The 27,520-nt window shown below is 51.9% G+C and overlaps 10 protein-coding genes across 10 annotated transcripts; 5 read left to right on the forward strand and 5 right to left on the reverse strand.

The window, feature by feature from the left end:
• Positions 1-385: 385 nt before the first annotated feature.
• Positions 386-2,277, forward strand: AA0111_g11607 (hypothetical protein; the record flags this gene model as incomplete). The annotated part of the gene is made up of 2 exons (XM_028645492.1): positions 386-612; positions 834-2,277. The coding sequence occupies 2 exons, from the start codon at positions 386-388 to the stop codon at positions 2,275-2,277; spliced, it is 1,671 nt and encodes a 556-aa protein (XP_028500810.1).
• A 363-nt stretch (positions 2,278-2,640) lies between these two features.
• On the reverse strand, positions 2,641-3,527 carry AA0111_g11608 (hypothetical protein; the record flags this gene model as incomplete). Its single annotated transcript, XM_028645493.1, has 2 exons — positions 2,641-3,155; positions 3,209-3,527. The coding sequence occupies 2 exons, from the start codon at positions 3,525-3,527 to the stop codon at positions 2,641-2,643; spliced, it is 834 nt and encodes a 277-aa protein (XP_028500788.1).
• Positions 3,528-3,757: 230 nt separating this feature from the next.
• AA0111_g11609 (hypothetical protein) lies at positions 3,758-4,911 on the reverse strand (the record flags this gene model as incomplete). The annotated part of the gene is made up of 2 exons (XM_028645494.1): positions 3,758-4,557; positions 4,638-4,911. The coding sequence occupies 2 exons, from the start codon at positions 4,909-4,911 to the stop codon at positions 3,758-3,760; spliced, it is 1,074 nt and encodes a 357-aa protein (XP_028500787.1).
• Positions 4,912-5,847: 936 nt separating this feature from the next.
• On the forward strand, positions 5,848-7,932 carry AA0111_g11610 (hypothetical protein; the record flags this gene model as incomplete). Its single annotated transcript, XM_028645496.1, has 5 exons — positions 5,848-6,583; positions 6,629-6,942; positions 7,000-7,133; positions 7,181-7,846; positions 7,899-7,932. The coding sequence occupies 5 exons, from the start codon at positions 5,848-5,850 to the stop codon at positions 7,930-7,932; spliced, it is 1,884 nt and encodes a 627-aa protein (XP_028500802.1).
• Positions 7,933-9,025: 1,093 nt separating this feature from the next.
• Positions 9,026-10,900, forward strand: AA0111_g11611 (hypothetical protein; the record flags this gene model as incomplete). Its single annotated transcript, XM_028645497.1, has 5 exons — positions 9,026-9,378; positions 9,454-9,761; positions 9,820-9,931; positions 9,981-10,662; positions 10,739-10,900. 5 exons carry the CDS (start codon positions 9,026-9,028, stop codon positions 10,898-10,900), a joined length of 1,617 nt encoding a protein of 538 aa, XP_028500825.1.
• A 610-nt stretch (positions 10,901-11,510) lies between these two features.
• AA0111_g11612 (hypothetical protein) lies at positions 11,511-12,449 on the forward strand (the record flags this gene model as incomplete). The annotated part of the gene is made up of 1 exon (XM_028645498.1): positions 11,511-12,449. One exon carries the CDS (start codon positions 11,511-11,513, stop codon positions 12,447-12,449), a length of 939 nt encoding a protein of 312 aa, XP_028500803.1.
• A 362-nt stretch (positions 12,450-12,811) lies between these two features.
• On the reverse strand, positions 12,812-15,865 carry AA0111_g11613 (Uncharacterized protein; the record flags this gene model as incomplete). The annotated part of the gene is made up of 3 exons (XM_028645499.1): positions 12,812-13,829; positions 13,892-15,723; positions 15,770-15,865. 3 exons carry the CDS (start codon positions 15,863-15,865, stop codon positions 12,812-12,814), a joined length of 2,946 nt encoding a protein of 981 aa, XP_028500804.1.
• A 1,907-nt stretch (positions 15,866-17,772) lies between these two features.
• AA0111_g11614 (Phosphoacetylglucosamine mutase) lies at positions 17,773-19,464 on the reverse strand (the record flags this gene model as incomplete). The annotated part of the gene is made up of 2 exons (XM_028645500.1): positions 17,773-18,636; positions 18,703-19,464. The coding sequence occupies 2 exons, from the start codon at positions 19,462-19,464 to the stop codon at positions 17,773-17,775; spliced, it is 1,626 nt and encodes a 541-aa protein (XP_028500805.1).
• A 1,054-nt stretch (positions 19,465-20,518) lies between these two features.
• On the reverse strand, positions 20,519-24,050 carry AA0111_g11615 (Stress response protein; the record flags this gene model as incomplete). The annotated part of the gene is made up of 3 exons (XM_028645501.1): positions 20,519-22,702; positions 22,749-23,008; positions 23,060-24,050. The coding sequence occupies 3 exons, from the start codon at positions 24,048-24,050 to the stop codon at positions 20,519-20,521; spliced, it is 3,435 nt and encodes a 1,144-aa protein (XP_028500806.1).
• Positions 24,051-25,101: 1,051 nt separating this feature from the next.
• AA0111_g11616 (hypothetical protein) lies at positions 25,102-26,257 on the forward strand (the record flags this gene model as incomplete). The annotated part of the gene is made up of 3 exons (XM_028645502.1): positions 25,102-25,142; positions 25,626-25,704; positions 25,766-26,257. The coding sequence occupies 3 exons, from the start codon at positions 25,102-25,104 to the stop codon at positions 26,255-26,257; spliced, it is 612 nt and encodes a 203-aa protein (XP_028500826.1).
• Between the last annotated feature and the right edge of the window lie 1,263 nt (positions 26,258-27,520).

Consider the following 27,520-nt stretch of genomic DNA (forward strand, 5'->3'; position numbering starts at 1 on the left):
GCAATTGCAGAGTTTAGAAAGGTGGCAGCAGGGCAACTTTTGAGCTGCTGAGGGGCCCAGCTTCCCCCACCACGCGGGATGACGCCGGCGCTAGCTCATCAACGGGAAAGAACAACGCCACGCTGGCTATCATCTCAAGTTTTTCCCTCGTCAATGTCCCAACAGTCGCTGCGCTCATGCGCTAATCCTGCAATCGAGGGCGAGACGCTGCACAACACCTCTTGCTGACCAGTCCCCGCCTCGCTTCGCCCCAGACGCTTTGCGGGGGTATCCTGGCCGTGTGCATACTACATTTCCTTCCCGTTGCGACGAGAACGTTGTCCATCTTCTCAACATTTGTCCCGGTCTTCTTCTTCGGGATCCGCCACTTCGACCATCAGGCAAAATGGGTATCCAGGGACTGGCTAGGCGTCTCGAGCCCTACGCGACGCGGTATTCCTCCGAGCAGCTGGACGGCTACTCAGCCGTGGTAGACGGCCCTGCGCTCGCCTACTACGCTCACAAATTGGCTCTCGCTTCGGCCGCTAGCGCGTCCGGAATACCGTCTTATGCGGACATCGTTGCTGAAGCAATACACTGGCTGGCCTCGTTGGAGAAGAGCAACATCAAGGTGTGAGTAGACCACAGTTGCTTTTCGCACGGAACCACCACGGCAAGCCAATAAGGTGCGCACATATGTTCTTCACTTCACCGCCATTAACGCAGGGGTCTCAAACTCTTCCATATCGCAAGGTCGATATGTGAAGGCATTGCTTTGTGCTTGACCGTTGAATGCACCTTATGCAGGTGCCATGTGATGTTCCTGCCGTCCACTGCTGATCGCACCTTCTCAGGTCTGCCATCTACTTTGACGGAGCCCTCCCCATATCAAAGCGCACAGAGCGCTTGTCCAGGACGGAAGCGAACAACAGACGGGTGCAGCAATTTCGCAATAACTATGCTACTGTCTCATGTCCTATTCCGACATATCTAGGCTCGATATCCTACGCCTTTCTTGCACCTGCACTGCAAGAAGCGTTGCTGGATTCGCCGTTTTCTTCCAAAACGAAGACCGTACCTGGAGAAGCAGATGATTGGTGCGCATTGCACGCAAAGGAGAATGCAAAATCTATCATCTTTACGAGCGATACGGATCTTGTTTTGTACGACTACAGCTTCGACACACTGATTGTGTTCCTCCACGATGCTGATGTGGCCACGGGCATCAAAGCATATTCACCCGACGAGATCAGCAAGCAGTTACAACTCAAAAGCTTGGTGACCTTTGCATATGCTCTCCTTGATGGCCCACAAGACAGTTCAAAGCTCCTAGCTCACACAGCCCAGGCAATAGATCAGAGCTCAACATCCTATGTCAATTTCGCCAGGCGCTACGTTGCAAAGGCTCCGAGTCCCAGCGCGACGTCTAATCTGCCAATGTCAGATGTTCGGATATCAGAATATATCCACCAAGCCCTCAACGGACTCGAATCCCCATTCGTATACATGCCTCTGCTGGTCGAAGACCCTAATCAAGCGTCTGCATGGAACGTAGGACAAGATATTCGTACAATAGCATACTCTCTCCTCGCTCGAAAGCCAAATATGATCGTACACGAGTACCGGCGAAAAGCCCAAGGTATCAGCGTTCAAGAAATCTCTACCTACTCTTCCACGGATCTTGCAACTTCCGCAGCCGATCTAGAGCGCCAGCTGCGCACCCTGAGAGAATGGGCAGCAGCGCAATCGGATTTTGTCAAACCAGCACTTCTATGGCCGTTATTCGGACTCAGCTTCGTCCTTGCAGAACTCAACACGCCGCCTGCGATCCTTCTCGTCCAGCGCGTACTCAACGGCGAGTTCGATAACAGCTGGGCGTTTGTCCATTTGACTGCCAGGATGCACGCAGCTATCTACTCATTGCGCGTGTTGAGCCAGATTATAGGCGTGTGGCTGGCTCTCCACCCCACTGTACCCACCTACTCGACTGAAAAGACGAAATTACACACTACCCTATCCAGCCTGGCAACTCACATGGCCGACTTCCCTTGCATACCCGATGTACTTGGTGTGCCTGGGCAGACGAAGAAGGTGGTGGCGCAGCATGATGTGTTGAAGGGGTTGGTCGAAGAGATTTATCGGTCGAATGGGGCGCAGGTGCTGAGCGGGGATGGAGTGAGTAATAAGAAGAAGAAGAAGATGGCGAGAGAGCAGGAGAGGAAGAAGAAGAAGGCTGAGGTGAGGGCGCAGGGAAGAGTGGAAGGGAGTGGGTTTGCGTTGTTGGGGGACTGTCAATGAAGCTGAAGCTGTACTGGCGGCCTGACAGAATTGTCAAGGTTCCTCTTCGTTCCGCTAAGAGTTTGCGTTGACGTTGTGTGACCGCTTTCCAGCTATGACTAAGCACACGCACGAGCACTTGCATACGGCTTCTTGACAGCTCATAACAAAATCATCAAGCTCTACAAGTTGAGAGCGGGTACGTGGCCTTGGGTGAGATGTGAGAATTACTGTCGACCATGAGGATGAAATGCCAATTGTTGAATACTATCAAAGATTCGACTTGGTTTGAAAGCGTGAGACTTGCTATCATGACAACTATCCTGTACCCTATTGTATTTTCTCCAAACAGTTGGTTCACGTCGCTGTCCTGTACTTGACACATTACTGCGCATAGTCCTCCATCCAGAAGTCTGCAGAGTTCCAAGGCGCAAAACCGGCATCTATCTCCGGTAAGGGATATATGGCTAGCCTGACCTCACCATCCGCCAATGTTTCGAGCCTAGCACACAGACATGTGCCAATGCATCCATCGCAAGCTCTCGTCGGATGCATAAACGGATTTCTTTCTTCGTCTAGATTACCTCGTAAACATCCACGACTTGTGTCCTTGTCTTCGATGATCCTCTTATAATACGCTCTCTCGATACTGCCCCGTAAGAAGTAATGATTGAAATGTCTAACAATCTTTTCCACGGATGAGCTTGATAACTGACTCAGGCGCTTATACTCCGTGCCGTTGTTACCGGGTACGCAAAAAACCACATCAATGTTAGGAATCCTGACAGTCTTTCGGCGTCGCCGCATCTCGTTGTCCTCGCTGTCGTCTTCCTCGTCGAGTTCCTCGTCGCTGTCAATAAGATCTAGATCCGGAATGCCTGAGAGATGTTGGGCGTCTTCTGAGGGTTGCTGTCAGTCGCCTATTTGATAATGCAGTCGATCTCACACTGACCTTTGTCTTCTGCCAAGCTGGTACCAGTGCCTTGTAGCCGGTCCTCGTCGAGCAGAGCCTTACTTGCCTCAGTACTGCTAGCTTCGCGTCTTGTCCATGCCAATAAGCCGTCTCCTCGAGTGATCGCAATCTCTTCCAGTAGCCCCGTTGCCACAGGGTCGAGGTGCGACCTAAAGGCGCCTGTCGTGAGCACAGCCTTAACAACCTTGACCAGCTCCTCATCAGGCCAAGCCATGATGAAGTCTCGTCTGGTAGAGGCAAAGGCAGGGTTAATGGAGAGATGCATCAGCACTTGGAGTATGAGTCGGGTGCCTAGCATGATGGTATCGTGAGGTTTGTAAAGTTGAGATAAAAAGTAGTTATCGACTAGGAATCACAGGATGAGAGGTAGCAAGTCATATGGGCAGTGTGCAATTTTACTTTGGTATCATCCACTTGCTTCCATGGTACTGAGATGGCGCAGAACAGCCGAGCCACTCTTCACTCTGGCGACACAAACGACAAAATCGGGTACTTCGAAAGTAAGACCGTGTGACACGATGAGAGGATTCAATTCGCCACTTCTACGCCTTTCGATTCCGTCGCATCATGGACCCAGAACCCCATCTCTGTCCAGTGCTTGCCAACGCGCAATTGAGGTGGCAGAGGAAAGACGACCTTTTCCGTTCCGTGGTGATTCACTTTGATCATCCTTAGACAAAGACGGTGAGTATCGATGCAGAAGTCGCAAGCGCTCCATACGTTTCCTTTAGACTGCACGCGTGTGCTCGGTCCACGTTTTCGTCTGATCGTGAAGTCGCTCAAACAATGACTGCTCGTCCCAAAATTCCGTGTTTGAAACAGTATCATGTCACCGTATCGCTCTATACTCTTCCATCCTTGTATGAAGTCTGCACCGATCTTACGGCGGATCTGGACGGAAAGCTCGAGTGGCATTTTTGGAAGCGGCTCCAGCCCGTCATTCGTTTCTTGTGTCGATAGCATCTCCTTAGGGATATAAAATCCTAACTCGTCCTTTGTAAAGAACGCAGGATGGTCTGGGTCTTTACTCATGCCAGCCCAGCTTTCTCGAAATTCTGGGTGCCATGGGGTAGGATCGACATAGAGCAGATGTTCTGGGACAGTAGGGCCGAAAAGGATATGTCCAGGTGCTGTCAGACTTACAGACCAAGCTGATTCAGCTTTTTGAAGTGTGTCAGAGTTGGCAGATACATCCTTGATTTTCCTCGCGCGCTTGACCGTGGTATCGAAAGCCTCCCAAATACTCGGATCACGTTTAATACAGTGCTCGGATGCCGCTGATGCTGTTGGTGATGAACCCGCAGACGATGGCAGTTCTTCGACTTTCACTACACGATCAGATTAGTTTCCAGTAGTAGTAGCACGGGACGCGCATTTTCACACGCGATGGAGTCAAAATCATCCGTACATTCCTCAAGCTGTGCTTTGACATCGCCTGCACGATCAATTGGTGTACCAGACGCGATACCCCCTTCCTGCGCAGCTGTGTCGAGGACGACCAACAAGATCTTTTCTAATCCCTCTCTTGTAAACTCGCGCTTTGTACCAATACTGATGACTTGCGCTATATCCTCATCGGTTAAGCTCCGTATCTTGGTGCTGCGGGACTCGCGTTGCGCCCCATGTCTGGAGAGAGAAAGCAATTCTTCTAAATTTTCTTCAGCGTTTGCGTTCGATGGCATTGTCCGTGGAAATGTTGTAACCGTCCGAAATGTTGTGGTGACTGATGTTGGTTGCGTCGCGTGCTATGTTGTAGCACGGAGATGGCGGAGGATGATTGGCTGCATGCCGGAATTCCCGGCCAAGTATGCCTACGTTTTCCACTTTATCTTCTTTGCATTCCCTCACAAGGTCAATTTCTCCGGAGATAGAAATATGCCGAATGCGCAGAAGACATTGATACGGACGTTAGCTGGGCCTATGGGAGATAGTTCTCATTAGAGACCCACCTTTGCATATGCTGTGAGTGGCTTATTGATCGACGGAGATTTGCAACTGGGGCTAATCAACAGTTCTAGACCATCTGCTATAGTTTGTGCACAGAGGCACTCCATGCGGAACCACGTTTTACAAGTCCTGTTTCATCCTCACCCATGTCGTGTAAATCTTTTTGTGTTGTCAGATAAAACCCGTCATAAGTCTTGTGTAGGTAACGTGTCCAACCCACCAGCGAGGTAGCCGAACATCTGCTGATCGTTGTCTCCAGTCACCGTCGGAGTTCATGCGCCCATTCTCGAATCATGTAGGTCAACGAATTAAAGAACTGAATTCCTCTTGACAAGAAACACCTCGTATGTCGAGCATTCACCGTAACGTGAAAACGAGGCGCGGATGGCTGCCAAGGCCGTTGGGCACGGGTGGGTCATCCCACCAACTCCCGCATCGGAAATGCGGCAGCTATGGCTTCCACCTAGTTCGTCCAGATTTGGGTGGAATGGAGGCCAAGAACTTGGTTGCTGACATCGCTTGAGCTCGACGTCAGTGCTTACATTGCAATCCAAGAACAATCGGGATGCGGGGAAACATGCATCGACCGTTCAGACCGGTGCCAGGACACAATCGTGTCGTTCTGAGTCCAAATCGCGCAACATACGAAGCCTCTGTGCGTTAATCATATCATGCAGGAAGCTGGAAGTGGAGAAAGAATAGCAGACCGTCAATGTTGGGAGTGTCTCAAACGACGCCTGGTGTGCGATCGTACCCTGCCGCTATGCAAGAAGTGTCCCAAGGCTGGCAAGGAGTGTCCCGGATATAACGAACAAAAGCCATTGCAGTGGTTAGAGCCGGGCAAAGTGTCTCTACGGCCGAGGAAGAGGAACAGTCCACCAAAGAATTTCACCTTCCGACCAAGGACCTCCGGAACGAGCGCGGCAATCGTCGCGAGCGTGCCAGTCGCTGCTCCTTGTGAGCCTAGCGAGCCTGGTCTAGCGGGGTCAATCTCGCAAGAACCGTGCCTGACCCTCGCATACCCGCTTTTCGAAAGATCTCCGATCACTTCAGAGGCTATCGAACTATACGAGAGTCATCTCGCAAGCTTGTTGGTGCAAGGAGATAAAGCAGCATGGTGGCATGATCTTGATGTTGAGAAGCGGGTGAAGCACATCACAGTGATGGCTACCGAGGCTGCAGCTGCTTCTGGAGTCGGCGAACGTATCATGCGAATCGGCAACCAAGATCAGATCAAGGAAGTCGTAGAAAGGGGCCAGTACTGGGAAGCTGCGTTACTGTTGCAGTCTAATCGGGATCCTCTCGCTAAGATACAACGACTGCTTCGAGTCATGCAGGCGAACAAACTACCTTCGTATGACTTCTTGTCGGATGAAACATGCGAGGTAGTGCATGCTGTCAACTACTGTACGTGTACCCACGCAGACAGTATGTTCATACTTAACTCTTTAGTTAACACCAGGATATACCCATATATCAAGGAAACTGACGCCTTGGCACCCAACCCAGCGATAATCCGCTTCCCCGTATGGGCATTGCACGTCTTGCCCCCTGCGGTGCACTATACCACTGTCTGCTTAAGTATAAACCATTATATGCACTCGTTACCCCCGGGATCGAGTGGTATGGTGATTGGAGAAAAGCGACTGAAGATTTACAACTACCGGGGCCTTGCCATCCGTGCCCTTAACGAGAGCATAGCGCACAAGGAGACCCGCAGCAGCGATCTCACTATTACTAGCATACTCATGTTTATGGCGATGGAGGTAATGAGTAGACTCTGACGGTATGGAAGATATAAACGTGCTAACTGCCACACTCAGGTACACGACTCCAAAGATGGAGACTGGAGGTCTCATGCGGACGGTATGAAGCAATTGATAGATATACGTGGTGGTTTTGAATCCCTCCTACGAACAGCACCTCATCTGACCTCAGCGCTAGTGGTATTTGTGATGTCAGTATGGCCCAGTCTTTGTGAGAGTTGTGGCTAATGACCTGCAGCATAGTAACGTTTTCGAACACTCTTGGTCCGGTATCACGTCAACTCAATATCACGGAGCCGCTTGAGCAGCACATTAAGGAAGTGGAGAAGGTGTATAGCCTTGTCTTGCCTTACACATTGTGTCCGGTAACGCTGTTCATCGACATCATTCGCATTAATCGACTACGTCAGGAAGTCGCCCTCTCGTCCTTTGCGGACCAGTACCAGCATACCTTGAATGTCCAAAACATTCTCGCTCGTATCGAGGGTTTTATTCCTGGAGATTGGGCGCAAGCCGGTGAGAATCAAGATGACTGGCAGCTGATTGGTTCAATCTATCAATCTGCTATAGCACTTTACTGCATCATGTCACTGCAGGCTCTCGCGGCTCTTCCTGCTAGCACCGAGATGAATAGTATGCGCACTGACCATGCGAAGCATTTATTGGAAAATATGAAGGCTGCCATACGTTTGAAACAGCTGAAGAAAATTGCGATGTTTCCGTTGTGTGTACTTGGAGTGGAAGCGGGGTATCACGACCAACAATGTACTCGACAGTGGATTGAACGACAATTAGAAGCAAACGCTCGACTTCTTGGTACCAGCAGCCCTCTGAAAGCGCGGGCGGTACTCAGGCGATACTGGCGGCGGAAGAGGCCCGGCTGGGATGAGTGTTTCGACGAACCGTATGTGCTCTCTATGCCTTTTTCCAGATTGGAGAACTAATCATGTCCATAGATTTACGATCCTTGTGCCAGCAGGTGCTTGCTAACTGTTTTGCCGACAGGATTCAGATATGCAGACTTTGTCTAAGCAACAGCGGGGCATCCAGTCGACTATACTGTTTCTACCAGAACAGCATCAGTATACACAACGCACGCTGCTTCGAATCTCTCAATCTCGTCATTTCCAACACGGTTTTCGGCAACAGACTTATGCACATTATTACGTTGATATGTAGATTCTGGGACTTATTTCGATTGTTCTGAATAGGCGGACATTATAGTAAGCTAAAGAATCTAAGGAATTCGTGTATGCACGCCTTAAGTGGTAGGTCTGACGACAAAAGAGCCCCACCGTTGTATGATCAGTCGTCCTTGATATTGGCATAGTGTAAGCCTTTTGGTTTCCATTTGTTTATGCATTTCTGAGCGTGATTCGTGTTTCGCTGAGCAAGAAACTCGCAAGTGCTTTGTATCACCGAGAGGCCGAAGGGAAGGCACGCTTACCCGTTCTGGCAGCAGGTCCGTAAGGCAAACTGACCTGCACGACAAAAGCAAGAATCACTTGTCGCATCTGATCATCCGACGCGATCTCTTCCCGTGATTCGTGGTTGTGAGTCTTGGCCCTGTTGGTTTCCTGAAATGGTTAAAATCAATGACGGGCACTCTCAATAGACGCGCTATGCTATTCGAAGACGTTAGGGGCTCAGCTTGGCCATTTGACTGCCTGTTCCAGTGTAGCGTGATACAGTGGTACCCCAAACGCACATACCAATGACAACGGTCACATCTGCGATTCACTTTTGCTCATGCTACATAACGCCGACTATGATCAGACGCTGACGTAAGATCTTGTGACGATAGCTTTGTGGGTGTATGTTCCTTGTAGCTTTGTAGAATATGTCTGGTGGTCGCGGAATCTTGGATTTGGCACGGACCGGTAGTGTGGAAACTTATGGCCCTCTTTCCCTAATGCAGCTGCAAAGCTCAATACTCCTAGCAAGGATATCTTACTGGTATTGACAAGTACCTCTCGGAGAGCTATATATATATGACAAGATGGAAACCCGATCTAAGAATCAACAATTCAGCAGCCAACGTTTAAGACTGTTGCAGAACAAGACAAGAACAATTTGAGAAAGCATGATGATTTTTCCACGAAGAATTATTGTCCTTACGTTTTACACGTCACTGAATATCGGAGCAACGGCACAGTACGCATCAGCTCAACAAATCAAGAGCTCTGGTGATCCCCAGACAGTCGCTATCAACTGGACAGATGCATCCAACGAATTGGGCAGACCTGGTTCTTACGGAACGCTGGCTGTTCCCCTCGACTACAATTCGCCACAATCGGAGAACAACACGCTCATTCTCGATATCTTGAAAGTTGATGCGACGAAAGAGCCTAGGTTAGGGAGCGTCTTGACGAACTGGGGAGGGCCCGGGTTAGATGCGATGTCTTGGCTGTCTTCCCAGGCTCGTTACGTCCTCGCGTAAGTCTTCCCTTACAGTTTATACATCACAGAATTATGCTAAAGAGGAATCTGCTAACGATATCATGTACGTAGTATGACGGGCGGACAGTATGACATCATTGGTCCCGACCCGCGAGGCACAGGAAAGACGTTGTCCGTCGACTGCTACAAAGATTTGGAAGAGCGGGCGCGTGCCTGGTTACTAACACCTGCGAGTACTAATTCATCTGACGCAGCATTGGGTGCTGCTTGGTCGTACAACGAACAGTACGCACAACGTTGCTTCCAGAACGAAATGGTGGCTGGATCTGTGATGAGCACAGCATTCGTTGCCAGAGACTTTATGAAGATAGTGGATGCCCTTACTTTAGAAGGCGAAGACGGGCTGTTGCGGTACTGGGGTAAGATGGAGGAATTTCCCAACTGTAGAGCTACCACGTACTGACTTTTCAATCGTAGGGATATCGTACGGCACATATCTCGGGCAGATTCTCGCTACCATGTTTCCAGACAAGGTCGAAAGAATGATGCTTGACGGAGTTCTCAACCCGCTCGAATATCAGCAAGGATGGTTCGTGTATTTCTACCGATGAAGATGGCACAAACTGACCAGAGACTAGGGAGACGGGTCCATCTGTCTCAGCATCAGCAAGCTTAAAAGAATTCACAAAGCAGTGCATCGATGCTGGGCCCTTCTGTGCCCTATTCCGCCCCAATATCTCCGCGAATGCATTATACAAACGAATCCAGGATCTAAAAGAGAGTGCTAAACGCCTCCCGATCGTCATGGGTCCTAACGTCACGACCGATATTGTCACCTACGACAAAATCGCAGAGGCCAGTGATACAGCGCTTCGTTCTGGTCTAGCTTTCGGGCCTTACTTGGCTGGCTATCTCAACAGTATCATGATCCGCGATACTCCCGAATACAATCACACCCAATATTTGGCGAACCGCTCGATGATCGTGCGGGACAACACTTTCAATGCAGATAATACACAACTCATCCGTTGCTCCGACGCCATGTTGCGTGCTGTAGAGCTCGCCGATATCGAGCACCACGTCCAAAACCTAACAGAGTTGGGTGATTGGAACAGTGATTACATCATAAGCTCGTACATGCTATGTTCGCAGTGGAAGATCCAGGCAAAGGAACGCTACGAGGGTGATTTTAGAGCGGAAACTAGGAATCCTGTACTGCTCATCGGCTCGCCATATGACGGTCGCACTCCAATCTCTGGGGCGTTTGCAGCGAACAAAACTCTTGAAGGAAGTGTGGTACTACAACACAACGGTCTTGGAGTAAGTTGTCACACAACTCCCATCTCGATACATCAGTGCAGAATGTCTATGAGATATTTGCTAACAGGATTGGTAGCACACTGTCATGTACAGCCCTGGAATCTGCGCGATCGCTGCTACCGCTGAGTATTTCGTCAACGGAACTGTCCCCGAAGAAGGAACCGTTTGTGAGCAAGACTTCAGTTCCTTCTCTGGAAAAGGCATGTCTGATACTCTCGACTTACTCGGAGAGTTTTGATGCATGCATGCGTGGAGGCTGGAGCTGTGTAGATACAACTTTGGAAGGATAAGTACTGGGAAAACTGCATATAATGATAACACTTAGTTGGGTTCATCCGAAGCCTGATCGCCTGTTATAATGCTAAATCTTACCCAACGTGCATACTGTGTCGACGTCTACTGCGACCAAGAAAATAATTACTCGAAACATTACCGATACATCAGAGTAGAGTAAAGAGACCAAAGGATACGGAGCACGCCGAAAGACTGTCATGTCTGGAGATAGCGTGGGGTGAAAAAGAAAAGCGCAAAGCGCAATCCAGAAAGCGGGCAACTGGGTAAATCAAATGGAAGAGGAGACCAAGGGCTGCGCCCCACAACGAAATTGAACAATAACAGAGGGCTGAAAGCGGTACCACCTGAGGCCTGCAGGCTACACTCTTGTTTATATGAAAGCACACCACACGCGTCATCCGATCGTAACTTACCCCGCACCACGTCTCATGTGCCTGTCATATATATGCTTGCCTTACTTGGAACCTAAGCAAAAGCATCACAATCCTAAACCAAGTCTTCCCTCTCTCTTCAAGTTCATACTAGTTTGTGGCGAAACAACCTGTATACTTAGTATGAAGGACATCAAAACAGAGATCATAAACACGACGGAGCAAATTGGCGATTTAGTCGATTGGCTCATCCTCCGCTATGAACCGCCAGTTCCGCTCTCGCCAACCATGTACATAGATCTCGAAGGCGTAAACCTCTGCCGTGAGGGCTCCATTTCCATCCTCACCCTTCTAATTCATACTGGCATTCCGACCGGGCGCGTCTATCTGATCGATGTGCATACACTAGGCGCACAAGCGTTCAACACTGCTGGTGCCAAACAGAAGACGCTAAAGGATATCCTCCAAGATGAAAGGATTCCAAAGGTCTTCTTTGACGTTCGCAACGATTCAGATGCGTTGTTTGCGCATTTCGGCGTGGCGTTGCAGGGGGTCGAGGACGTCCAGCTTATGGAGAGTGCGACAAGGAAGACCACGGCATCTCGGAAGTTCTTAAATGGCCTGACCAAATGTGTTGAGAAAGAGTGGTCCATGTCCATTAATGGCATCGGCCTAGTCAGCTGGAAGCTGGCTAAGGAGAAAGGCGAGCGATTGTTCAAGCCCGAATATGGCGGCTCGTATGACGTGTTCAACCAGCGACCAATTCCAGAGGATATATCATCTTACTGTGTCGGTGACGTCCAGTACCTCCCCAAGTTACGGGATAGGTTTTACACGCAGGGGGCCGGTCGGTGGCAAGACCTAGTTGATGAAGAAACCAAAAAGCGCGTTGCAACATCTCAGAGATCGGACTACCAGCCTCACAGCCGAGACAAGGCGATGGCTCCATGGAGCAAAGAACAGAACATGGTTTTGGATCAGTGGAATTATGTGCCTCCTCGCAATGACTTCGACGAGTCCTTCAACGAGTCTTTCGACTCAGATGATTGGTACGATGACGGGCCGACCAGCTGTAGGGACATCATCGACGATTGCGACTACCACTTTTACTATTCAGACTAAGCCTCGTAAACTAGTCACCAAAGTTAGATACTCAGGATATGTATTAGCATTCTACTTGTTTTGGAACATGTCAAGGAACCTCTGGGCTGTATTTAATGTAACTGAGGTCCTAAGCTCATCAGGTGGCGATACATGTAACCATTATGCTCGCGCAAGATGATGAAAAAATGGAAACAGGTCTGATTCTGGTATCTACAAATGATGCCTAATTCACGACCCGTCCGTCTAGAAGCCACTTTCGCCTGTGCAAGGCTCTCCTTGCAAAGTAGATGTAGCTTGAAAAGTCTATAAACATCTTTGAACCCAAAAAAAGGAAATTCGTCTCAATATGCGTGCATCACCCTCCGCTTTTTGCTTTCCCATCACCTTGCGAAATAATCCCTAGCCCCATCTCTACTAGGACTATACGGCGTATACTGCTCCTGTCCCCTATTCCCTCCAGCACCACCACTACTTCCCATGGGCGCCGCCCCAGACACCAACCTCCCTTGATCCCCAGCGCCCATCTCATAATAAGGACTCGCGTCTCTAGAATCCACACCCCTCAAATCAAGACTAGGACTAGGACTATACTCCCTCAGTGCACTAGGCGTCTGATGATAACCTTGAGGATACAAGACACCAGGGTTATCCTCTCCGTTATTATTAAAAGTGCGCTGTGAGTCCTGACTGGAAGGACGGCCCCTTTCGCTACCACGTCCCCAATGGCTACTACCAGCAGGACTATCAGGTCTTCCTCCGCCACCAACTGTGCTGCCGCCGTAGACCGAACCCTCGCCACCATGTTCGTCGCTAAACTCGGGCCTATTTTTGTAATTCTCAAAATCCATATTCGACTCGGACACAAACTCAAACGGCGCAGGCGCACTAGCGGCGGCAGTTGTTGATGTCGCCATCTTTCCAGGATGCTCTTTGCTCATACGCTTCATGTAAATGTCGCTAAAAGCCGCACTGTCGCCGATATCGCCGTCGAGACGCCCACGGTAGATTTCTGCAAGGAGGTGCTTACTCTTCTCATGCACCATTGGCACAGTCAACTTCTGGTACAGCGCGGGGTGCCCAAAGCGCACTGCGACACGGTCTCTGCGGCGAGACTCCTTGTCGATGGGGGTCGGGGCTTCGGTGCCCTTTGCTCTGGTGGTGCCTTGGGTGTAGTATTTGAGCGAGTGGTCAAAAGTGTTCTTGCAGTAGAACTTAAAGGCGATGAGACCAAGGGGCAACGGGGCCATGGCAGCCAGCATCTTCCATTTGTGTTCGTAGCCGCGGGCGACGACGAGGAGGGCGACGATGCAGTTTGACAGAAAAGTGCCGACAAGCATGCGGTTGAAGAGAACGCGCCAGAATGCGCCGCCGGATTCATTCTTCGTGCAGAAGACGTACCTATCCCACATTAGTCAACAAACTGCGCTTTCATGTTCAAATGCTGAGAGAGGAGGACTTACATCAAGAGATACTTCTTCATCCAACTATCCAACGTAAAGTAAATGGCAACAATAACGAGGGTGATGGGTTGCAAAGGCGCAAAACACAACGCCACCGTCGAGTAAAACAAAAAGTAGTTATAATAACTCGCATAATCAAACGGCGGCGGCGCAGTCCTCGAGATAAGTTCCCTGGGCGTCGGATTCAAGAACTTGCGCGAAAAACTGCCCCACGCGAGATTCACAGCTTGCGCGAGATCAATCGCAGCACCTAGATTGCGCTGCACAAGCCATGTAACCCAGAACGGACTAACTTCACACAGCGTGCGCATAGTCGTGTCGAAGAAAGCAATCTGACGCAGGATATCCATAAACGGGACGTGTTGCTCAGCCGCGAGATTGACAATCATGACAACCATGCCGAACACGGCGCTGAAGAGCGAGAAGACGAAGAGATTGTTGAAGACGAAGAAGGCGTATAATTGCGCCGTCACGTGTCGTTCCCGACTCGTCTTTGTCAAATCCCCTGCTTTCATACTCAAGCGCCGGAAGATAATGGGCAGGAAGTAGTAGAACAGCGACGTTAGAGCAGGCGCAGCGAGACCCTGCACCACGGCCCAGAAATCAGAGTGTTTGCCTAGTTCGACCTGGAATTCCGGCCATACGAAACCGAGATTGCTGAGCTTGGAGAGGAAAACAGCGATGAGGGCGTTGGGAATAAAGTATAGCAGTGTCAGCAGCGTGATCCAGAAGTTGTTTACGATACGCCTCCAGCGGCGCGTTTTAGGATCCAGAGTCAGGTTCTTCCAGATGATATCCTTGGGCTTGGGAGCAAGGCGCACAGTGGTGCCTTTGACGTGTTTGCTGCGGGCTGCGAAGGCGACCATGTGTGCGGAGTCGATGGTCTCGTAGCTAGCGAATCCATATGACAGAGCATCACGCTTATCGATTGTTTCGCGGACTTCTTTGATCTGAGTTTCCAGGCGCTTGATGCGTGCTGTGAGGTAGTCGATTGCGTCCACCTTTTGCGTTCGATCGGTGAACTCTGGGTCTTTCTTCGAGGGGGTGCAGAGTGGGCGTTCGGCAGGGAGCTTGTTGGGGTTTTTCAGGTATTTGGCCAGAATCTTTTCTAGTTCGATGACGGCTTCTTCGTGCGCTTCAATCAGGTCCGGGATATCCTTCACGTTGCGTCCAACGGACGCGCGGGGCACCTCGGGCGTAGTCTTCAAGCTATCCGTGATCTCTACGATACCTTGATCGCTACGAAAGCTGCGGCCAACGTCCGTGATCATCAGTGTGCGTGCATAAAGACTGTTTTGGTAGTCCGGATGCTCCAGGTACTGGCGTCTCAGCCGATGTACAGCACGGTACATCCACCACAAGAAGCCGCACACAATGATGTCGATAACATATGCCAAGACGACGAAAGCCCAGAAGACCTGACCGAACAAATCCCTGGGCGTCATCAGGAAAATGGCCTTGCTCGACATGTCTCCGTCAAAGTTCTTCTGGAACTCGACCGACTTTATTACGTTGACGGGGACTATGATGGCACAGGCGACAATGGCCAGTACAATGAACATGTTCCTGCACATGCGCGCAAAGCGTAGGAAGATGGTCGCATCGAGCCCAATCTTCTCGACATACTCGGGTTCGTTTGTCTTGAATACGGGGTGATACCACGCAAACAGTGACTTGTCCAGAGGCGGCGGTCGGTGTTTCTCGTCGGTATGTCGGAGACGGGGCGCGTAAACAATGGTATTAAAAGGGCGTAGTAGGAGGAAAAGTACGAAGATGGCGGCGGTGATGCCAAAGGATGTACCGATAGCAATGAGGACTGAATCTTGGGATACCTAGCCTGGTCAGAGGTGTATGCAATTGATCGGGGTTTGGACGTACCGAAGCGCCCAATGGATTATCCGACATTAATTGCTCAAACTTTTGCTCTATGCTCAGGTCCCGCCGGAGCAGCGTATTCGGTAGTGGGGATGCCATGGTGAGTGTGGCGGGCAAAGTGGAGGTCGTGCAACGTGTGCAGCGAATGTGGTTGTAGTGTGTAATGAGCGTTGTGAATGCCGTGGGTGTAGCACGTGTTTTGTGTGCACGTTAACGGCCGTTCGTATCGAGGGTCGATCTTGGGTCAGACAGCTCAGCGCATGTCTTCCTGCGGCGATGCTGCTCTCACAGTATCTCTCTATCGGAAAGTTGGCTGTTGGTCGTATTCAATTCCCCTCTTACGGTCTCAGCAAACAAAGAAAACGTGGGTGGGTATATGCGCTAAAGAGAACGAGTGTACAAAGCAGACAAGTAACAGCAACAGTAGTGAGAGATACGAGTTGTCGTCGCGTCCCTCGACGTGGAAGAGGATAGCGCAGTGGAAAGGAAAAAGGGCCGCTGATCCCTGTCAGGTCGACTGGACCGCAAGGGAAATCGGCAAGGGTCTCGGCTGGCGAGTCGTCATGGCGTCTCAGGTACGAGCTCTGATTGGCTGTCTCGACGCGCCGTTTTAACGCCGGGTACGCGGCTCTCTCGCGCGCTGGCGCTGGGCAGCTCTGGCGGCTTGATCTTATTTTTGGCTTCTAGGCCTGGCCATGGATATGCGAGCTGTTGGGCAGGGTAAAGAGGACATGATCGCCCCTTAGCACTCGGAGTAGTTTGTGGAGGAGCTTCAGCTTGCGAGATTGTGCGCTAACCTTTCGCACTGCCACTCCGCTCTGCCGGCATCCATCAGCTTTGTTCAGCATTATCAAGCATGCATAAATCGATGAATGATGTGGCGGTGCGCAGGCGCCTCCTCGGATGAGGCTGCCCACTTGCTCGTTTCAGATATGCATGTTTCGGCGCATATGAGATGGGCCACGTTCATGCTTGAGATTCGTGGGCAACGTCGACTTTTATTGGGCAGAGTTGGAACGGAAGCACCGATACCCTTGTCAGTGTTGATACTGGTCGACGAGGAGAGTGGGGTGGATGAGGGGATAAAACCACAACCATTTAACTGCTTCTTTGAATCCATGCGCTCTCAGCGTGCTGATCCAACTGCAATGACTTTGAGACAAACTCGAGCTAGAGTACCTGGCTGATGATATAGGTTTCTCGACCGCGAAAACCTTTAGTAGAAGCTTGGAAGAATTATCGCGTTATGAAAAGCTGTTCTTCATGGGTAATGCCCATCACCATGATGTACTGTAAAAGTATACACTGTGGCTTCTCCTTTATGATTGTAGCATACACTACCACGCATATCTTTAGGGTCGGTTTTACGTAGGAAATTCTAGCGAATACAACTCACTAGACTAAGCTTCTTCGTAGACCGAGCATAAACACACAAGCTGACACACCGTTGAAGAGTATTCATGTAACGGATCCGATGCAGATATACTACCAAAGTTCCCAATCGCCACAGACATCAAGCCATGGTCTGCGAACCATCCCTCCATTTTGATTCAAAATCCAACCACTTATTCTTCGTCGCCTCGTCCACGATCTCGGCCTACCTCGTTATATTAGCAATTGACCCTAATACCTCTTTCTTTGCACGTTCCGAATCACTTATCACGTCAGTGTCTAAACCCCTCGAATCATAGCATATGCCTGAATCACCTGACCATGTCGATAAGAAAAAACATCAGAAGCCAGCGAACCAAGACCCTTACACCATCCTCGTTGCTATCTCTCAACAGACGTGCAAAAGCCATTGTACAACAAGCACGGTAACTTCACGAATGTCGATGTACTGATACTAACAAAAAAAAAGAAACGGACGAAAGTTCTAGTGATAATTGTGGTCGACATTCTTCCTAGTATAACTTTTATTTATCTTTCCATAGCAAGCTTGATGCATAAATCATTCATCCAACATCCAGAAACAGCACCCCCGATTCCAATCTCCTCTCTCACATCTACGCCCCAGACCCAGCAGCCTCCACAAGCCCCGCAACCTTCCTCGCCAAATCCTCCGCCTCAGCCTTTGTCTCCGCCTCGGCATAAACCCTAACCGCATCTTCCGTCCCACTCGCCCTGGCAAAACTCCTCCCTTGGGTAACCTTCTTCACCTCGCCATCAATCTTCGCTTGTAAACCCTCAGGACTCACCAATTTCCTCTCCGCATCCGTCGTCTTGAAAACATAACGATCTTTAACCAACACCTTCAAAAGGCGGTTGGGCAGATCCGAATACGTCGACAACCATTCCTGCGGTCCCCACCGCTTATGCGCAAGCACAACTTCTACGAGCAAGAAATCTGAAAGCGCGTCTCCCACGGCTTGATTAATCAGCTCGATGCACGCCCGAAGAACATCGAGCGCCTCCTTCTCCCCCGGGTTCCTCGGCTCATGGCTCGCAATCGTAGCCAACGTATCGTGGCTAAAGATGACCGTACCATGACCATTCGCTTCAAAATAGACGCCAATGTCCAGTTTCTCAGCCGCGTGGTGCAGATATTTCACGCCCGTGGGTGTGCAATCGACCTTGAGTTTGAGATTGTCTTCGACGTACTTTGTCGCAGCGCCGTTGGCGTAGGCCGTCTGGACAACGCCAATCTTCAGCTTGTCGGCTAGATTGCTCTGTCGTACGAGGTCGCCGAGGAAGCTGGCGACGAGCGTGGCGATGCGGTCTCCGTCCAGGAGCCGGAATACGTTCTTCTCGTCTTTGAAGTAGTAGACGACGCGGTCGGCGTCGCCGTCGAGCGAGCAGCAGCGGTCGCCGGGCCCGGCTTTGGAAGAGGGAGGGGCGCGTTGGTTGGTTTTTACAAAGTCTGCTCCGCACTGTAGGGAAAATGGGATTAGCGTTTTGGTTCAGATGTGTATCTCCTGTGGACGAGAGGGACTTACGTCGACGTTGAGGCTCTCGGGCTTAATGACATTGTCGTTGATTACAGAAATGTCGAGACCGCCTTGGTCTTTGGACGGAAGATACTTGACCAGCTTGTTCAACGCTGGCCCACCAACACCGTTGGCACAGTCCACTGTCAGACTGCCAGAAGGCTGCTTTCCCTTGAGTGCCGTCTTGAAGGCCGCACTGAACTTCTCGTAGTAGCCCTTCTCCGTTGGCTCACCGTAGGCATCCTTGGTGCCTTCGGTGTTCAAGCACCGCACCATGTAGTGTAACTGCGGCGTGGTCAAGAAGCCATAGTCCTTGGTCTCGGCACCAGCGCCGTTCAAGCCGTCTTTGAGGCACTCGAGAAGCCTCGAGCCGGACGCTCTCGTGTCTCGGGCTACTACAACGCGGGCAGGCGTATCAAGGTCGATTTTGTACTGGGCGGCGATGTCGTGGTAGTATTTGGACACGTCGGCGGGGGTGGCTTGGTTGGCCATCTTGGTGCTGATGACTTCCCATTCTTCTTGGAGCATGTTGCCCATTGGCTCGACAAGCTTCACGCCGTTGTCCTGGGGTGGGTTGTGCGAGGCGGTAATCATGACGCCAATCCATTTTCCCTTGAGCGCTCGCGACCGGAGAGCCGCAATGAGGCCGACACGGGTCAGGACAGAGTCGAGGACATCTGCTTTTGTCCTGAAGCCAGCTGTTCCATACGTATACACAAGACCCTCGGGCGCAGGGTGCTTTTGCGCGGCGTCAGCGACGGGGTCGGACATGCTGGGGGGTAGGTGGATGGATGAGGTGGTAGTTGATGGGGATGTTGACAATGGAAAAGATGCGAATGCTCCGTATTGTATAGCTAGCTGACGGTAGCTGTGAGGCTCCTCACGACCCCGCCAACCTTGCGCACTAGCAGGGATGGTGCATGCAGGGTTGTGCGTGCCTGTTGATGATGATGCGTGCCTGACTAACACGTTTTCACTTTCCCAACTGACAAGTCCTATTATTAGGTCTTGTATCCATCCATTGATGTCCGCCCTTTGCTCGACCAGAGTGTGAGGCTGCTACTGAAACCTACTTGTCTGAACGCCTGTCAAATGCCAGCATGATGATTGTCGCTTTCGCCGAATTTCTTTTTTGGCGTGCCGTGGCCATGTCGCAATTGCGGGGTTTTGTGTCACTGGTACCAAGCGGAGAGCTTGACCGCTCCTCTTACCATATCGTTGCAACGTGCGACGAGCAACACGTTTCCGATGATTTGAGGTGGAGTCTGGAGCTTTGTCCGACGCTACCCGTCAACGTAGAATAACCTAGAATTTGATCACATTCTTCTACTCAGCCATCGCTTTTCGAGTAAAGCAATGGTATCATGCACCAAGAATGCGCTCTGGTCAAATCCTGGAAGATGTCAGCTAGTACCACAGCCATCACCAGCAGAGGCACATGGAAGCGTTGCCAGATTTACTGCTACTGTTGAGCATAATACCACATCACCAATTGCAAGCAGAATTGGAAACACATCTTGACACACTCGATCCGACTCAATTACCTCCACTTGCGAAATGAGACAAGGGAAGAACCAGACTACTTGAAAAGAGCCCTAGTCAATCAGAACGTGACTAGAAAACCTGCCTGACAGGTAACAAAAGAAGTAGCGCCACCAAAAGTTCAGAGGTTCAACAGTTTCCAATACAAGAAACGGAAACGGTCAAAAGGTCAGAGGCACAAAAGGGATACAGTCTCAAGCAACTAAGACGTCCACTAGAACCCCTGCCTCTCCCATTACTCTCTCTCTTGCTCTCCACTCCGCATTCACCTTACACTCCCAGATCAGAAGCCCTGAGGCCCAAGCCCAGGAAACCTGCCACCAAACCCGCCCGCAAGGACGCTATGGCCAGGAACGGGGCTACCAATTTCGCCCAAACTCGAAGGCATCGCAGTCGCAGGCGCACTCTCTCTGAACCTAATCTTCTCCACCCTCCCATTGTCTGCCTCCTTGTAATCCAGAGTGCCACCACCATTGGTATGCGTGACGTCAAGGATGTCGCAAGCTTCCTTCATCTCATCCATAGACACAGCAGCAGGGTCCATGGCCCCTCTTGACGCTTCGACTTGTCTGTGCACTTCGCTTGCATCGACATAGCCTTCTGCGTCAGCGGCACGCGGGCCGAAGGTTTTGCATGCAGCGCAGATTGTGCGGCGGAGCCAAACTATGCGGTGTTCATTTGCGTTGCGCTCCATTCCCCTTGCGTTGCCTCCATTCAGAGAAAATGGCGAGTTGAATATGTTGGATGTGGGTGAGTTGCCCCAATTGCCACCACCAGCAGGGCCTGGATGGAAACCTCCTAAGGGGGGTGTACCCCAGATACTACCTCCACCAACGCCTGGTGCACCAAACGACCCATATTGGCTTCCGGGAATATCCGCAAACCCAAATGAAGGCGCTCTCACGGAACCATGTTGTTGCATGCTCGGTTGTCGATTCTCGGGTAGCTCAGGTATATCGTCGTCGTCATCCAGCAGTGCTTTACTGCCGAGGTGGTTCGCAAGTTCATCTACATCGCTCCCGTTTTGTTGACCGTCTTCCTTCACACTACTTGGACGTTTGATGGGTGTAGGTCGTTGAATGGGCTGTGCTGACGGCCCCGTAATAGGGCTTTCGTTTGAAAGTCTCTCAAACGATCCGCTTCCTTGTCTTGAATGCGTCGGCATACCCATGGGAAACGCGGTGGGCATTGGGGCGGTAAAGCCAGGGGGTGCGGGAAAGCCTGGTGGTCCCTCCATTGGAAAACCGCCACGACCGATTGGGAGGGCGCCTGATGTGTGCATTCCTGGTGGTGGGAAACCACGGAAGCTCTGGGGCGCAGGCTGGGGGTAGAAGGGCATATTCGGACGGGGGCCCATCATCCCGGGCATCATCGAGGTATGACCAGGGAAGCCATTCAGACCCGGTGGCATGTTACCCATCCCGAGTCCTGGTGGTCCTTGCATACCCGGTGGTGGTCCCATGGGAGGCATCGGGGAAGCTGGCTGGCCATGCGGATTGGATAGACCTTGCTGTGGGATTGGTGCTTTGGTCAAAATGGACCTTGGTATTGACTGATTCGGCATCTGAGAATTCGGAGATGTTGACTTGCTCACCCCCAGAGTCGCGTGGGGAGTCTTGGGAGATGAACTGTGAGAGGTTTGGTGCGATGTCTGTCGTGGTCGGTTAGGTGTTGGAGCCTTTGGTACAGCTGGTGTAACAAGTGGCGAGGGCATTCCAGCAGACGAGTTCTGCTTCAGCAACTGGGGAGGCACCGCGACTGCTGGCTGTGACGACTTCTTCGCCGCACCAGCTATAGCATTGTGAGCAGCAGCAGCGGCGGCTTGATCTTCCTTGGCTGTACGGTTCTTGTCGACCTTGAGTTTTGAGTCGCGTTCCTTGCGCTCTTTGTCCTCTAGTGCCTTCTTCTCTTTTGCCTCTTTCTCTTTCGCTTCTCGCTCTTCACGTTCCTTTCGTTTCGCCTCGTCTTTGGCCTTTTTCTCGAGCGCTTTCTGTTCTCGTGCTTTCCTCTCAGCCTCCTGCTGTCGCTCGCGTTCTTCCTGCTGTCGTTTCAGACGCTCGGCTTCCTTGCGCTGCTTCTCTTCCTCTTGGGCTTTGCGCTCAGCCTCTTTCTTCTTCCGCTGCTCTTCTCGCTTCTTCCGTTGCTCCTCGAGTCGTTTCTCTTCTGCAGCCTTGGCCTCGGCCTCTTTGGCTGCTCGTTCGGCTTCCTTCTTCGCTTCCTGCTCCGCCTTCAACTGCCTCTGCTTGTCCTTCTTCTCTTTTCGCTTCTGGGCTTCTTTTGCTTTCTTGGCCTCTTTCGCGTCTTTTCGCACATCCTCTTCTGCTAGTTCTTCGAGCAACTTCTGCTGCCTCTCTGCGGCTACCTTTTCTCGATACGCTTGGAGTACTCTTTGCTCAAACATTCGCGCTGCGAAGATCTGAAACATTCGGCGGCCCTCCTCCATCCGTTGCTCCTCAGTCATGGCGCCCTGGCAGGGTTAGTTGCAGACAGACACGCCAACTCAAGATACGCACTTCCTCATCCTCTTCATCCTCCTCGTAGTCGTCGTCATCGTACTCGTCCTCATCCTCGCCCTCGTCGTCGTAATCGTCTTCGTCGGGCGGCGGGGCGTTGTGACTGTGACCGGTATACGATCGATGCTGCGCACCTGGATGAGCCTGAACTTGAGCATCTTCCTCTCTTTGCATTCTACGCTCTGCGAGCTGCTCCATCATCTCGATGAACTTCTTCCCGTCGTTCTTGAGCAAATCGTCAGCAACCGTAAGTATGCCACCTAAAAGGATGAATCAGCATGCTCCCAGCACGGGTACAGGAAAATGCATACCTTTGACCTGCAAACTGCTGCCAAACTGGAGGAAGTCTGAGGGCTCGGGCGGCGGTAGACTGGGCTCGCCGGAGCTATAGTCGCCTTCCGACGAGATCTCGCTGTCGTATTCGGAATCTTCGTCGTCTTCCTCGCCCGAGTCGTACTCTTCTTCTTCTTCTTCTTCTTCGTCGTCGTCGTCGTAGGTGCCGGGAGGTGGGTGGGGGTGGGAGTTGAGCATAGGGCGCGGGTGATGAGGAGCACTGGACGCATAACCATAATTAGCCTCGGGCATGAAACTACCGATGTCTTGCTGGTGGTGCGCGTACTGCTCGAGTTCTTCATAATAGGCATCATATAGAACCTCCAGCTCCTCCTCGATGGCTGTGCGCTTCCGGCCGCACACGGTGCAGCTGCACGAGTGCTTCTGCTGTTCCTTCATCTTGCGCAGAACCGCCTCCTTTTCGATCTTGACAAGCGATTTGCGCTCGTCCTCGCCGAGGGACAGCCAGAACTCGCGTATGCGATCCCTCTCGTCCTGCATGGTGGTGTTCCATATACGGTCCTGTCTGGAGCCGGATCGCGCGACGGAGTGGGCGGGCGACATGGAGTGTCCGGGTGCGGGGCTGAGGCGTGACGCGACGTGCTGGGTGTAGTCGAGCGGAGGAGGAGCGGAGGGCGCCTTCTTCTTCCGCCTGGACTTTTTGTTTGTGCTCCCTCGCATTGGCACGTGGCTGTAGGCTTGCTGGTAATCGCCATTTGCGCCATACGCGTGCTCATACTCCTCGTCCGAATAGTACTCCCCCTCGTCGTAGGCCGCCTCGTCCAGCTCGGGGTCCGCGTACTGCTGGCCTGGGGGAGGGGGAGGAGGAGGAGCACCGTTTCTCACAGGCGCAGGCGCAGACGGTTCCTGTGCGGCTCTCTTGGCGGCCTCCTTCTCCCGTCGCTTCTGCTTCTTGCGGTTTACGGCGGTCGGGGTGAGATCGTGGGTCGCGGTGCCGTTGGGCGGCATAGTAGCCGGGGTCGGCCCTCGGGTGCCCTGGGCCATGTATGGGGATGGAGTGGCTGCTGGAAGACGTGTTAGAGGGCGGGCTCGCTATGTCGTGGGTGACAGCTCCGATATGGCGCGGGCAGACTAGCGTGCAGCCACCCGGGGCAGCAAAAGTGAGAGGAGGAGAGGTCAGAGGTGGAGGAGGGGCCGGCCACGCACAGCAGGGTATGCGATTCGAGTATGGGGAGAGAAATCGAGTGTCGGGCGCAGTGTCTCTTCGCTGGTGTGTCTGGCTCGTGTGCTCGGGCGGCGTCTTGCTTAGGTCATGCCGAGATGTCGTAGCCTCTTGTTGATGGTCGACGGCCCATTGTGGTACCGACGTTGCGATTCGCACCTGCCGCAAGTGCCACGTCTTGGCACCCCGGCAGCCTTCTGGAACCAAGGGAAGCTGGGAGAGAGAGGCTGTGCAGGTGCTCAGATTCCCATTCGTATCTCAACACCCACTCCCACACCGCACCACCACCGACGCCAGTGCACCCCGTCCCCAGTCCAGCCGTCTGTAGCTTTAGCTCGTGCATGTCTCCGCCGTGATCGTCCCCAAGCTTCATTATTAAAACGCCCCCCGTCACCTCTCCATCACACCCATCCCCATTGTCGCAGAGGCACATCACCACACCACTCACCCACTCACCACCCTCTCACCACACTCTCCCTCGACACACTGCCCGTCGCTAGTCTGTCGCTTCATCCTGCGCCTGCCCCCGGCCGAATCATTGACGTTTTTTGACGCCCGTCGACTCGATATCCGTCGCATCCACACCCGTCGACGCATCACTCGACGCATTCGACGCCTTCACCACTCGCTCCGGGACACGCGCTCCGCCGACATCACACTCGCTCCCCTCGATCCCTCGCTCCCTCGCGCGGACAAGGCTACTTGGCTGTATCCTGCCCACCCGCGCACCACCGCATCCTCGACACGCACCATCCATCCTCGACACGCAAGCCCGCCCAACAACACGCCCAACATCTCCCAACAACCCCCCGCTAACTGCGGTATTTCACCCCCATAATGGCACAACAGCAGCAGAATGGCGAGCCCGTAATGCGCAGGTACGTTTGATCTTCACTTTTTGGACCCTGGTCACACTTCACTTTATCATGTCGATCTTTCACCATTGTTTTCCCAAGTGCACCCTTTGCTTTTTCCCCAACTCTAATTCATTCCGTCCGAGTCTCTTTCGACGACATGACTTCTGCATCCTTTGAGCATCATCCCCCTTCACACTTTGCATGTACGTTGCAGGAGAATATTCCGACTGCATCAACATGCGAGCTGAGGCACCCCGGCTTTTGCGCCATAGCTTGCATTGGCGCACCCGGTCCGACGACACGTCCGACTAAAAATAGGCCACCCTACAGGCTCCCCATGTCCACTTTTTATCGACTCGCGCTCAATTCTTTCTCCTTCTGGCTATTCAGTACATGCGAACCTTCTCTATCTACTTTCGGTCATTCGGTCACGCCGACACTGTCACACCATGACGCTCATACATTATACCACACCCGTACAACATGCTGATCCTGTGCCTTTAGGAAGCTCGTCATCATCGGCGACGGCGCCTGCGGAAAGACGAGTCTTCTGAGCGTCTTCACTCTCGGTTACTTTCCAACTGTAAGAACTCCAAACACGTGACTGGCCTTTGCAAAGTATCTTCCTTTTCTAACTTGGTCAGCGCTACGTCCCAACCGTCTTCGAAAACTACGTCACCGACTGTCGAGTAGACGGCAAATCCGTGCAGCTCGCCCTCTGGGATACCGCCGGCCAAGAAGACTACGAGCGCCTGCGCCCCCTTGCCTACTCCAAAGCGCACGTCATTCTCATCGGCTTCAGCGTTGACTCGCCCGACTCCCTCGATAATGTCAAGCACAAGTGGGCGGAAGAGGCGCGCGAACGCTGTCCCACGGTGCCCATTATCCTCGTCGCTCTCAAGAAGGATCTCAGAGACGATCCGTTGGCCCAAGAGGAGATGAGGAAGAAGAGTCTGAGGTTCACGACGACAAAACAGGGCACGGATATGAAGGAGATGATTGGCGCGAGAAAGTATCTCGAGTGCAGTAGTCTGACGGGTGATGGCGTTGATGATGTCTTTGAGGCGGCGACTAGGGCCGCGCTGTTGAGTGTGGATAAGAAGGAGAATCCGGGGTGTGGGTGTGTTGTTCTTTGAGAGGGTTTGGGACTTTGGGGGCATGGGAAAACACGAGATGGTGTTTTTCTTCTCTTGGCCTCTTTCTCTCTCTCGCACTCTGTCTCTCTTTGCTTCCGCATCCTGATCTTCTTCTGCTTCTGCTTCTTCTTCCATCACACATCACTGCATTGGGCGGAGTAAACAACATGGAGTTGGCGATATATCTTGGGGTTTAACTTCAATTCTTTTCTGTTTTTTTTTATTGTTGTTTTTTTACATTTTTTTGAGCGTAGCTGCATTGTAACCTTTCAAGTTGGAGAGAAGGAAAGCTATGCTGGCTTGTTGTGTGTAGCATCGAGGGCGACGAAATTGGGGCTCAGAATGAGGAAGCTCAAGACTGCTCTCTCTCTCTCCCTCTCTTCCTTTCTTTCTACCTTTCTCTCAGCCTGGCCGGAAGATGATTTGCGATGGAGAAAGAACAAGATTTGCGAGTCCTGCTATATCTGCGATGTTGGCTAATGATTTGACGAGAAGATCCGCCATCATCATCCATTCCTTCCCTCACCTTACAAAGTTGTACATTCCAAGGGGGTCGCTGTATGCGTCTAGAAACGCGCTGCTCTAGATTAGCGACATGTAGTAGTCTGTTTAGCGACAATCGACAGCTAAGCCATTGAACTCGTCTCCTGCTCATCAATGTACCGTTATTTGACATGTTTGCCGCGTTGACGTGTGGATAATGTGGTGATACCATGTGCCTTGTAACTACAGATTCCCGGGGTAGGAGTGGGGGGGTCTGTAACAATATATATTTACACATTTCCCCAAAGAAAACAAAAACGTCCCCCTCGAAAAGCTTCATGACCCATGAACCAGCACAACAACAAACAATGCAATGACAGCATTTCTCTACTACTACTACTGATTCCTAATCCACGCATGGTTCCACCCCTCCCTCGGCGGGAAATCCGTCTGCACCCTTCCATACTCAACTGGCACACTCCCCCACACCCCCCTCTTAAGCATCGCACTGCGATACAATCGTCCCACCTCTCTTCCTTTACTACCTAGGCGACTGGGATCGGCGCCCTGCCCGCCCGCCTCATCCTGCTTGACGAGGTTACCGTTGTTGTCCATGAGGCGGAGGTGCTCGCACGCGGACCGCATGGCCATGTATTGCCGCTCTAGCTCGCGTTCCTCGGCCCAGCGGCGCTTGCGTAGGAAGAGGAGCCAGGCGCGGTGGATGGTCCAGTGGCGGAGGGAGCGGTTGCGGGAGAAGTGGAGGGGGCGCGGGGTTAGGGG

The sequence above is a fragment of the Alternaria arborescens genome (genome assembly GCF_004154835.1).
Source record: "Alternaria arborescens strain FERA 675 chromosome Unknown contig_53, whole genome shotgun sequence".
In the NCBI taxonomy this organism is placed as follows: Eukaryota; Fungi; Ascomycota; class Dothideomycetes; order Pleosporales; family Pleosporaceae; genus Alternaria; species Alternaria arborescens.